The sequence below is a fragment of the Gorilla gorilla genome, chromosome 2, assembly GCF_029281585.2.
Source record: "Gorilla gorilla gorilla isolate KB3781 chromosome 2, NHGRI_mGorGor1-v2.1_pri, whole genome shotgun sequence".
Lineage (NCBI taxonomy): Eukaryota > Metazoa > Chordata > Mammalia > Primates > Hominidae > Gorilla > Gorilla gorilla.
In genome coordinates, this window is record NC_086017.1 from 201926160 (window position 1) to 201938654 (window position 12495).

Sequence of the window (12495 nt, forward strand, 5' to 3'; positions counted from 1 at the left end):
TGTGGTCCATATAACACTTAGAACCAGTTTTCTTATCTTTAAAATAGAAATAAAGACATGAAACACATTGTGATAATATGTTTGAAATAACTTACGTCAATTACATTCCTATTCAAGGATTATTTAAAGTGAGTGAAGTTTATTCATAGTTTTCTCCAAGGAAAAAAAATACCACTGTAAGAAAACTAAATAAAATCCAGGTTATCCATGACTGATAACAAGATAATCTCCATGTAGTGACAGGTTACTGTCCTGAGATGCAAGTCTCAAATCACTGTCTCTTGATATTAATCCTTCCCTGAGGAAAATATGGCTATATACCTATATAGTGGCCTCAAGATAATACTGCTCAAAATTTTCATATGTGGATACCCTAGTCTTTTCATAATTCCTCATGGTATAACTAAAATCAATCTGGAACATTTAACTGAGGCTTTATTCATTTGAGGTGGAATGTCACAAAACTAGAGAATATTTTGTGAGATGTCAATTGCTCTTTAAGCTCGCAGACCTTATCCCATGTTGGTTTCTGTCATGCTTTTGTAAGGTGAGTGTTATCTTAACAACATTCAATAATCTATTCCTAATCATAGCCTTGCTTGATATCCCAAACCAGATTGCTGACATTTTTTGAGCACATAGATCCAACTATACTGGAAATATAAACATCAATGATGAGAGCCAATTATTCCCTTGCTTTGATTAAGCATATTTAAATTATGTTTCTCTCATTTATAGCCAAGTTAGTTTTAACACATATTTCATCCTTATATCCTCAGCTGAGCCTGAAACGGAGGCTATATCTCAGCTGAGGCTATAGCTGTTGAATAACTACCTCCATTATTAATCACACTACTATTTCATACATTTGAAAATTGACATGCTTTTTTTTCTGTGACAAAATTTACAGAATAAATGGGTACAGAAAACTTTTTCTTGGTTCGTTGCTCCATTCGCTAAAAAATGTTTCCAAAATAAGGGCCAAAAGTAGGATTAAGTTTTTGTCATTATTTATTAGCTATAAATTCATTACAAAATTGACTCTTACATATAATTAGAAATATTTCAAATTATATAGAAATCATATTATTTAAAATATTAAGTGTTAAATTATATTTAACAATTGCAGGATATTTGATACAAGAATTAAAACTGGATGTCTGGTTATGTTTATAGAACAAAAAACAGATAAAAATATGAAAAATAAGTTGAAAAACATATCATATATTTGTAGCTTGAAAACAAATTCTATTTGATTTAGTGAAATATAAAGAAAAATATCAGAATTTAATATTTAATCTTATGTGAATCTTTTGGTAAACTGAAACACAGGTAAAATTATATACCCTGACCTTTCGAGCGAGATGTAATATTTATCAAAAACTTATCACTGGATATATTAACGCTATACTTTTCTCCACATCTATTCTACAGGTGGGTTGTTAAATCCATTTGTCATTCTTTCTTAAAAAAGTCGTTTTCTTGAATTAAATCAAATAGATAATTTTTTCCATTAATTCATATTGTTCCTTTTCCTCAAATTTTTCAAACTTATAGTTTAGCATCACTGAAGTCTTAAATAATCTCATTTATTTAACATCACCTTCATAGCTGAAGCTTAGCAACAAGCTTTTTTTCCAGATACGAGTGAGATACAAGTATGATTTATTTTTCAGATGATCAGAGGACATTGGAAAATTTAACAAATTGATACTGGATTCTAATTTTTATGTGTGGCTAGTTAAGAGAGTAGTGTACCCAGAAGGCACTGGACTCTAAGCCACTTAACATTCGAAAGCCTCATTAATATGCCCTAGAGAAGGGAAAGAACCATCAAGCCCTAAATGCTGAAGTCATTAGTCTGGCCATAGACATCATACAAAGAAGAGCAAATACACAGGATTATGGTTACAAACCAGGAGAAGAAAATCTGCTATTAGGGAATGTTAAGCATGGTATAAAAATAGTTACCGCAATCACAAAAGAGTTTTTATTTCCCACTATAGCTTAAAATATTAACTGTGGTTTACCAGAGAAATATGGTGAAGCCATACAAGTAAAACATATACTCAGGTGAAAGAAATGTTTAATTTCTCAAACATGAACAAAATAATTTTCTATACATAATTTAAATGGATATTAAATATTTATAGACATGATTTCAAAAACGTGGTAATTGTCTTCCATAATATCGTCCATGATATAAGCCAGGAAAACATCACATTTTATCCCAAATGTTCGGTAATATCTTTAAACTGGGCCAAAATTAAGTTTCATTTAAAAGCTATCAAAAGCTATGACATTTTACATGGTTTTGTATACCAAATGCATTGTACCCTCATGGGTGTACCCTCATGGTACTTAACACATGATAAGGCGCACAAAGAATGCAAAATAAATATTTGTTAACTGATACATTTCCTTTTACAGCTTGATTATTAGACTTTAAAAATTAGTTATATTACTTTCTCAATTCCTAGTGTCATAAAGTACAATAATTCGAATCCTTAAATCTCTTATTCTAAAAAGCGACAAATTTCACCAACCAGGGGCCCAGATACCAGAATGTAAAAGGCACAGTTATTTATTTTATTTTATTTTTTAGAAAATGGAATGTGTTCTACTTATTAAAGTACTCCAGAGAGTAATATTAATTACTATATTGGATTTTCTTCATAAATTATTTTTAAAAGTGGGTGGCAACAAAACTTTATAAAACAGACCTTTTGCTACTTACATCACCAAAATAAAGCAACAACCAAACAGAAACAACAATGAAAGGCATGTCTCTGTTACAAAGAATCCTAACCAACACAGTTGACCTACGAGATATTGATTGTGCAAGATGACTTATTGAGATGTGGAAAAGAGAAAAATGAGAACAGGTTTCAACATGAAAGATTTCATCATTAATTGAAGTTTGTCCAAAAAACATAGGTGCACATGCAGGATGTGCAAATTATTCTGGGAATGATAGGGGTCTTGAGAGATAGGAAAGAAGAAAACTAGCACAAGCACTGAAAATATATTGTTTCAAATTTAGAAATATGAAGTCCTTGATAGCAATATTTATATGCAATCTATCCGCACTTATTTAAAAATTAATATGTATCTATTTTTAGAGGCAAATTATTCTGACACAGTTACGCTGAGTTAACTGCAAAATGGGCTCTAGAAAAAGAGTACTGTGATCAGAGCAATGATTTCTAATGTTAACTTCAAATGACTTATGTTTTTGAATTTTATTAATTGTACATAAAGTTTACCCTACCTAATACTTGCAGTGCCTATCTAAAGACTTCTCTTTAGTTTCTTCAGTGACCTGAAACTGCCATGTTGGAGTAAATCTGATAGGACCCAGCCTCAATTCATAGAATATTAATAATTATCTAGTCCAACTTCTGTATTCTACAGTTGGGAAACTGAACCTTCACAAAAGGGAAGTCGTTTTCGCAAAGTCATAGCAGATGAGTAGGTCTAAGTCTCGTGATGGTGGCCACAGTGTCTAAATTGCTTGTATTTTATCACCATCACATAGCATAGTGCCTGGTACAAAGTAGGCATTAGGTATTCTACAGATATCTTGGGTGGACTGATCAATGAAAAAATGAATATGCGAATGAATGAATGAATGAATGAATGAGACAATGGCTGAGCTAGGTTAGTCTATTTTCAGCAATAGGAGTTTGTCAGCATCTGGGTAGTTGCAGATGATGACTAGTTTTGTTACCACAGTCCCTCAAAATGTTCTTCTTGGAGTCATGTTGGTTAAAGAAATGATGCTGGGTACATATAGAAGCTGATACATCATGAGGCATTTAAAAATAATTTAAATTCTTTGTAATTTTAAAGTTTATCTGTGATATTGATTATTAGTGGAGTTACAGTTGTTTTAAGAGGCTTTGTCAATGCCACTATGGGGCACTGAACTTTTTGAACTGCCATGAACATAATGCTACACACATCCACATTATGTCTTCAGGAGTAGTGGTGATGGGCAAAGACACTTGTTTCAACCCCACCCTCAGCTATTTGAACATGCAGTAGCAAGTACTTGAAGCAAAAATAGGGCTCGTTCTAAAGGCAGTTTTCAGAAATGACAAAGGGAGAAAAGTAAAAGGGCTGTGAATATTTCAACTACTTAAAAGAGGAAAATCTGTTAAACTGGTTAAAATTGGAAAAATGTATCTAGGTCTTAAAGGAATATAGAAGTAAGTGGAAAATACCTTATCAAGTATAGGGCAAAGAGAGGACGTCAATAGCAGGTATTGGTGTGTAAACAAGTCAAATTTAGGTGAAAGAAGCGCGGACATGTTTCATTATGGATTCTTGGAAGCCATTCCCTGCAGATTTAAGTGGGTAATTGAGAGTGACATTTAAAGTGGCAGGAGACAGTCTAAGCAACAGCTTCTGTGTTCCACATAGTCAAATTCAAGTGCAAGAGAGGTCTTTGTAAACAGAGTTCATGGCAGTGCTTTGTGATAAAAGAGGGGTCACTAAGACTGCTTAGGGACCCAGGTAAACTTCCAGCCTCCCTCCTCATCTCGACACACAAAGGCTTGTCCCTGGTGGAAGGAATGAGTTTTCACATTACAATGAGGGCTCAGGGATGTGGAAAATGCCATCTCTGTCTTGTTGGGTGACACATTAGCAGTATAGTAAGGAAGAGTTTTCAGCCCCACTGGGGGATTTGAAAGTTGAGAAAGGATGTGGAAATCTTCTCCATGAGTGGCAGTGCTGTGCAAGGGGGTTGTTCTGTCACCTCTATAGTCAATTGGCATATCCTCTCTAGGAATATTTTTATAATCAACTGCATCATCCGGAAACTGGGAAAATGTGCTGGCGACTCTTCTGGGATGAGATGCGAGGGCACTGTAGTTAGCTGATGAGGTGTCATCGATAGTGTCAAGGTCTTTTAACCCAAGTGTTTGAAGGACCCAGGGATCCACAGGGGGCCCAGCTTGTTCTTCACAGTTAGCAAATTCACTAGAGAGGTTTCTTTTGGCATTTTTAGGATGGGGAATCTCAGCAGGAGAGTATCTTTGCTCTTTGGATTTTCTCTTCCCCTTCCTGAATTTTCCATATGCTTTGGAGAACTCATCAGATGAGAGCAATTTCTAGGGAAGTGATATTTGAAAATTATACTTTTTTCATATATTTACTAGTTAACTAAATTATTTCGGAAAAAATGCTTAAATTTCTCTTCACACACAAGTAAGATGGATTGGATTAGCTTGTTTGTAAAGTAAAATCTGTGATGACAAGTTACTGCCTAAAAACTCTAAATCATATTTTTTACTCAATTGTTTTAAATGTTGAAAGGACCAGATGATATTTTTAAGATTTCAGCACAGGCAAGTTATTATTATTATAACAATAATAGCACTATCATTTATTAATAAATTTGTAAATAAACTTATTACAAATAAATTTGTAAATAAACTATCATTTATTTATAAATAATACTTATATTTATTTACAAATATTTATAAATAATACTTATATTTATTTATAAATATTTATAAATAAATAAAAATATTTATTAATAGATATATTTATATATATTTAGAAATATTTATAAATATATTTATATTAATAAATATTTATAAATTTATATAAGTAAATATTCACAAATTTATATGAATAAATATTTATAAATAAATATAAATATTTATATTTATAAACAATATTATTTATACATAATATCTTTATCATTTATAAATGAACTATCATTTACTACAATTTATAAATCACTGATTACATGTATTATCTCATTGGATATAGATGTTATTAAAATCTTCATTAATGAGGAAACTAAAGCACAGATATATTAATGACTTGCTGAGAATGATTTAGCTTGCACATAAACCTAAGCCACCCAAATCTACACAGATCCTCTGATTAAACACTATACAACACTGCTTCTTCTTATTTCATTAACTTTCAAAGCACTTCTGAGATATATTATTATATTACTCTAAATATTGGAAAATTATTAAGACTGACAGATAAAACTGCCTAGTTATTATCACTTAGTAATATAATAAGTGTCCTTTTATGGAATGGTGGCTGGAGTTAGGGGCCCAGGAAAATAGCCTGGGCTATTCGCTTAAAATATTCTCTTTTTAACAAAGGCAACTGAATTGTAAAGAAATCAAATCTAGTGTCTTCTATTCTCTGAACTGCTCTATTTAGTAAGAGTAGCAAGAAGCATCATCAATTTAGATCAAATAATTTCAAATAATGCAGCTTGTCTAGAAGTATGGAAAAGATTGATGATGAAAGCATTAATGATAACATAATGGCAACTAGGTAATAAAAAATTGAAAGGCAAAGAATTGAGCATGAACAAAAAAAGACTATAGGCAAGTTATTTATCCTTGAGTTAGAAATAGCTCATTTTAAAAGTGGAGAAAAAATGTGAATTAAATGATAATGTAATTGTATATGCCTAATTGCCTAATGTAATTTGTAAATGCCAAATCAAGAGATTTGGGCTCAGGCAATATTCACAGCATTTTAGATCTAGCAGAATTTTTAAAAGGTATTTTAGACCATCCATTACAGATGAAGTTAAGTGAGGATCTAAGTAAGAATGATTTGCCTAAAGTCAAACAGATCATTAAAAGAACTGTCTTTTAGATCTGCTTCCCATACCAGCATTCCATCCATCTAATTCTGCCTTTTGATTAACGCTGATTGTCTCAGCAACCCCCACCCTCGACTAGCATTTGATTTTTAAGCAACTTCTTTTGTAATATAAGACCGACATCTGCAATCTAGGTACTTCAGAGAAATGATAGATAAAAATTCTTGTGAAAGAGCCGTTATTTCCTTAAGAAAAACCATCCATCTTATAAATGCATATCAAGATACACTGTTTAATCAAGGAGTTTTACATAAATCATTTCCTTTCTCAAATCACTGCTTTGTTCTTATAAAGTAGATACATACATCATACATACCTTGGCCTTTTCTTCAAGACATTTAACCAAAGCAGAATTCAGGTATTGTCTGAGGTGATTATTCTCTTCGTGTAACCTGGCGAGTTCTTCTTCCTTCTGCACCAGGGTATCTTGCAGCTACAAAAAGCAGACAGTGGTGAAGGCTGCTCCACTATATTGACTTTGTAACCTTATAATAATGCCACTGCTCCTTAACTGCCTTAAACTTGATGATTGTTTGTTGTATGAACACAAGCACAGGGAGCCCTCATCCTGAGAGGCCTAAATTAAATCTACATCCCCCTAATGCCTAGTTGTTCAGCTTTGTGCTCTGAACGTTCATTCATTGCAAAGCATTTGGAGAGATTATAATAGGCTTTTAAAATTGTAACCACAAGCGAATCAGGTAGATATGAAGGAAAATGAGCTGCATGCAACTGTTTAAATATAGAAAATGATGTTTAGGAAGATGTTGCTGGACTCCTTCCTTGCACTTCTAAATAAATAAATAAAAAATAGAGGTGGGTCGGCTTTTTTCAGCCTCAAATGGACCTGTCTGTATGTCCACTAGGTTAAATTAAATATAGAAAATGATGTTTAGCAAGATTTTGCTGGACTCCTCCCTTGCATGTTTAAATAAATAAATAAATAAAAATAGAGGTGGGTTGGCTTCTTTCAGCCTCAGATTGATCTGTCTGTATGTCCACTAGATTAAATTATCCTTCAGGGGCAAAACTAACACAACATGTAAAAAGCAATCTTAGGAAAATATTTTATAATCATTATGTCTTCTCCAAGTATTAGCTATGCTTATGGTTTAAAAATACTGTCACACTCATTATATCATTCGATCTTTTCAAACGCCCTCTGAGATAAGCAGTACAAGGTTTACAATTCCATAAATGAGGACAAGGAAAAGGATTCAAGGTCATACGGCTAGAATGTGTAAAGTGAGAGCTTGACTGCAGGCCTTTCTAGAGTGTCTTGCTTGTTTTTCTTTTCTCTGACATTGATAATCTAACTTTGATCTCTCTGTGGACACACCAGTCACTTTGGTTCTAAACTGAGTCAGCATGAATTTCAAAAGGGAAAAGAAGCAAGATATTAGCAGTGGGGAATGGACCACATAGAACACGACCAGTCTCAATGTTCTGACTTACACATACCTGCTTATTTCTGTAGAGCTGAGAGGAAAGCTGAGCCTCTTCCCATGAGCGCAAGTCCGGAAGAGGAAAATTTGAGTCACTGAATGATTCTGTGAAAATACAAATAGATAACTGAGAAAATAATCTTGTAGTTTCTGTGTAATAAGGAAACTTATCAAATCAAATCAGAAAGTTTAATAGGTTCAATTATTTTTCTTAAACAGCTATTGCTGCCATACGGGAAAACAAGACATTTAAAGTTTTTTAGAAAAGGCAAGCAAGCTGTGAGAGATAAATATTTATATGCTGTATGACATAGCAGTTAAAAAGGTAAATTTTTTTAAGCAGTAAGGGGTCACATTCTTGCCTAATATATGTATTCCTGCTGGATAAATTAATAAAGACTGTCCAGTCTTTGTCATTAATTTATGCAAATACTTATTGATCTCCCCCCAAACTCGGCATAACATTGTAATTCCATTACGTTTTTCTAGTTTTTATCTTATTTTCTAAGTTTTAGCACTTGATAATATACTGTTTGGCTCTTTGATTAAATTCTAGTCTGTAATGCTACTAGTTTCTCTGCCTGTCTGCCTGCCTGTTTTAATCTAACGGACTGTATTTATTTTGAATTTTATGTGGTAGCACTTTCTACCTTAAAACAGTTTGGACCTTGCTTCTTTGAAGATCTTAATGCAAATCTCAGAACTGTGCCCAGACCTTATCTGTTTCAACTGTCCTAATCTGTATATTTTATAAATGTTTTTTCAAAGTGCCTTTTCCCCCCATATTTGACAGTCAGCTCTATCTATCAATAAAAAACTATGGTTGGGCATACTAACCGGGTCTACTTTTACTTTCTTTTCTTCATCTAGTACAGTTTAGACTCTTGTCCTTCTCTGGTTATATTGTTGATACTGAAATATTTTTGATTAAAGTGAAATGATGAGTAAGGAGATAGGAACAAAATGGCATAAGTAGTTTGGGTTCACATTCTTGGGCATTTTGTTTTTACTGTTGCTTGTAGTGGAAAGCTAATATTCAACAATGTCCTCCCTGACATTTAAGTGTGCTTTTAATATTTGGGGTTCCTTTGTTTGTGTCTTTTTAAAAAATAAAACAAATCATGTAACAGAACCAACAGTATGGATATTTAATTCTGGGGTGTCTGAGAATTCTTTAAGAAACTTGAGTGTTTAACACAGACATTTCTTTAATATTTATAAATACTGCTCATATGCCACAGATCAAAATTAATATGTCATTTTACGTCAATGCTATACTTCTCTCCAAAGTTGAAGCTTTTTTTGTGTGTAAAAGGGAATCCTTTTTCAACTTCTAACACACTATCCATGGAACTTCCTCTATGAAATAAAAATTAAGTTAGTATTTCTTGCTTTTCTCTCAAACTCAGGGAAACTTTCCTGAATTCCAAAAGAAGTGTTCCAACTGGTATCCTCATTCCAAAGACATTCTGCTGGTGTGTTGTTTATAAAACTTTGATCCAGACTCACACTCCCTCAGTGAGATAGGACTCTCCAAGAACTGTAAATTGTAGGGAGAAATACATGCTATCCAGTGGGCAAGGTAAAGAATCCCATTTTCACTATTTGGCAAGTGTAAAGCAGCAGGCTTTATGACTGTAAAAATCAGGAGTCCTTGGGTTTACTTAAATTTTCCATATCGTCCTTTATTCTAGAGTCCCGGCCCATGATGCTCCGCAGCCACGGGTATGGAAAAGAGCTCCAGGTCTATCAGGGAAGCAGAAGAGCAGAACTTACCCTGTGCCTGTGGTGCTTGTTGGAGCTCTCTGTTGTCCAGGAGACCAGCAGCCCAGAAAGAGACCCAAGTCTCCGTGGAAACGTCAACACTAGATTCTGAGGCTGTAGTGGAATACGGGCAATTATAGCTCTGGCCTCCTACAAAGTACTGGTCTTGGCAAGGCAGAATGGTGTTCTGTGAAATTCAGTATAGGGGGAGTGAGGGGTCCCAAAAGATGGGGTGATGGAGATTTAGAAGGGGGAAAGGGTGGGAGAAATACCGAAATTACATGCAGTGAAATATAAAAAAAAAAAAAACGGAAAAGGTGTTAAGTATAGATGCATATTAATTTTGGGGTGGTCAAATTATAATTACTAAAAGGGAATGAGTTTCTTGGTTTACCCAGAATTTCCCTTAGGCCCTCTGAGCAAAAGAGCAGACTAGCATTGAATGGGTGAAATTAGTACATATCCAGGAGGATTCTCTGTTGCAACGCCCAGCCCATCTAACAGTCTACCCAGATTTAAATAAAGGGAATTCTACTTAATGATTCAAAACCATAAGAACTATTTGGTTCTTTCTGCAAATACCTTAATTATATTTCTAAAACTCCTGAAGGACAAAGAACGCAGAATGCTAAAGCTGAAATGGATATGACATAATATAGACTAACCCCTTCATTTTTGTTTCTGAATCATACTTGCCTCATTCCTTCCTTTTTCCTCCGTCTGACCTAACATACTGCTGGCTCATAGTCCATCAATCTATCTGTCTGTCTGTCTGTCTGCGTATCTATCTATCTATCTATCTATCTATCTATCTATCTATCTATCATCTATCTATCTCTGTCCCAGAGATAATTAAAACATTTTGCTCCCAACACTAAGCACAGGACCATAAAGCCGCTCCAAGTAAACGTATAATCAAAGCTGAAAGAAGTTCGTTAGCAAAGACAGCAAGCTCTAGTTCTGTCCATCACTAGGGCTCAGTGCCCCTCCAAAGTTATCTTGCCATTAACTGGCATGTATTCTCCACTGTGTTCTGATCCAGTGAACACTCTCCTGCCTTCCACTTCTCGAACCTCAAACACACAGTCTTTCCACACGTCCAGGCAGGGGCAGGTATGCAGCCTTCCTGGGTTAATTTGTACAACACCAAATTTAAATTATTTGTCAATGTTTAATCAGGTAAAAGCCATTCATTTTAGCAGAGCCCAGCTTTGGAAAAACTCTTTTTGACTACTACAGGGCTTCTTTGGACATTAACATAAACAGAGAGAAAACAAATAAGAAGAAAAAAGAGAAAAAAAAGTTAAGTCAATTCAATCGCACTTTGTTAATGTTCTCGGTAAATTAAGTTTTGAAAAATTCCAGTTCTGAAGCAAGTCCAGCTTGGGCAGTGCAGACCAAAGAAATTCAGCCAAAAGTTTATCAAGTGCAATTTTCTTTTATTTTAAAAGCATGTTTGCAGACTCCTTCCCTGAGGTTTTTTATTTTTTATTTTGTTTTTTGGAATCAGAGCTAAGCTATTATGCAATTGACACCTGAGAAGAAAACAAACTTGAAATATCCCTAGACAAGTTCATGTCCAAGTGTTTGCAAATATATGCATAATCTAGAGGAAGAGGTAGAATGAAAAGTGAGTGCAGGTGGAGGGGGAAGTTGGGGAGAAAGTAAGGAAAGTAGTAATAACAGAAAGAGAGAGAGAGGGCGAGAGAGAGAAAGGAGAGAAAGAAGAGGGAGAGAGGGAGAGAAAGACAGAGAGAGAAAGCAGATAGAGGATACTAAAAGAGAGGGCAGCAGAGAGGATCTGTTTTAATTGGCGGGTAGCAGAGAAATATTGCTCCCAAGGTGGAATAAATTCTAAATGCAAAGCTTATTAACTTTCAGAGACCCAAGTTTGCCAGCGGACTAGCTAACGCCAGTTCCTCACTTACCATCTTGCAGTGGAAGAAAGCGCTGCAGAAACTGAGCCCACTCAATTTTTCAGTAAAACCAGTGGGAGCTTTAAATGAGACTGAGGGGAGGAGCTAGGAGAGGCGAGTTCTAATCTGCGGGAGCTCCCGGTGACGCCCAGAGCTCCCGGCGAGCGCCGCTCTGTGATTTGGTGAGAGGCTGTCAAACCGGTGACGTGAGCCAGGAGTCACCCACCAGAAGACAAAGTCACTCGCGCTCTGGGCGGCCACCGCGCCGGGACCAGGGACCTGCCGATCTGGCCACCGGCCGTGGGGCAAAGGCAGGACCTCCGGCCCTCTCGCTCCGGGTGCGCGGCGCTGCTTCACACCCGGCCCCCGTGTGGACTCGCCGCGGGCGGGGAGACGGGCGGCGAGACGGGCGGCGGAGGCTGGCGGCGACCCCGCAGCCGGGACCGGGGCGAGGGCCGGGCTCCCTCCCGCTCCACGCGCAGCGCGGGGCAGGGCCGAGCCGGGCCGGGCGGGAAGATGGTCCAGGTGCCTGGACGTGGGGTAAGAAAAGCCCAAACCGGCATCACAGGGGTCAAGGGACTCTTTAGGGAAGCCCATCTAACTGGCCCCAGAGTTAGTATGCTTCCTGTGTATTTTTTTTCTGGCTACGCGATAACAATATTAACTTGCTGTATGACGTTGTCAATTGACTTTTTTTTTTTCTATTGGGTGTGTCTTACTT

At 35.8% G+C, this 12495-nt stretch overlaps 1 protein-coding gene across 1 annotated transcript; it reads right to left on the minus strand.

Moving 5' to 3' along the window:
* Positions 1-1403: 1403 nt before the first annotated feature.
* GMNC (geminin coiled-coil domain containing) lies at positions 1404-12272 on the minus strand. Its single transcript, XM_055382154.2, has 5 exons — positions 11787-12272; positions 9871-10045; positions 8111-8199; positions 6966-7082; positions 1404-5117 (listed from the first exon to the last, which is right to left on the minus strand). Exons 1-5 carry the CDS (start codon positions 11787-11789, stop codon positions 4497-4499), a joined length of 1005 nt encoding a protein of 334 aa, XP_055238129.1. The 5' UTR covers positions 11790-12272; the 3' UTR covers positions 1404-4496.
* Between the last annotated feature and the right edge of the window lie 223 nt (positions 12273-12495).

Coding starts and splice junctions, on each gene's coding strand:
- GMNC (XM_055382154.2), bottom strand. Junction 7,083..8,110: donor AGCTCTACAGAAATAAGCAG/GTATGTGTAAGT, acceptor TGCTTTTTGTAG/CTGCAAGATACCCTGGTGCA. Junction 5,118..6,965: donor GTCTTGAAGAAAAGGCCAAG/GTATGTATGATG, acceptor TCACTTCCCTAG/AAATTGCTCTCATCTGATGA.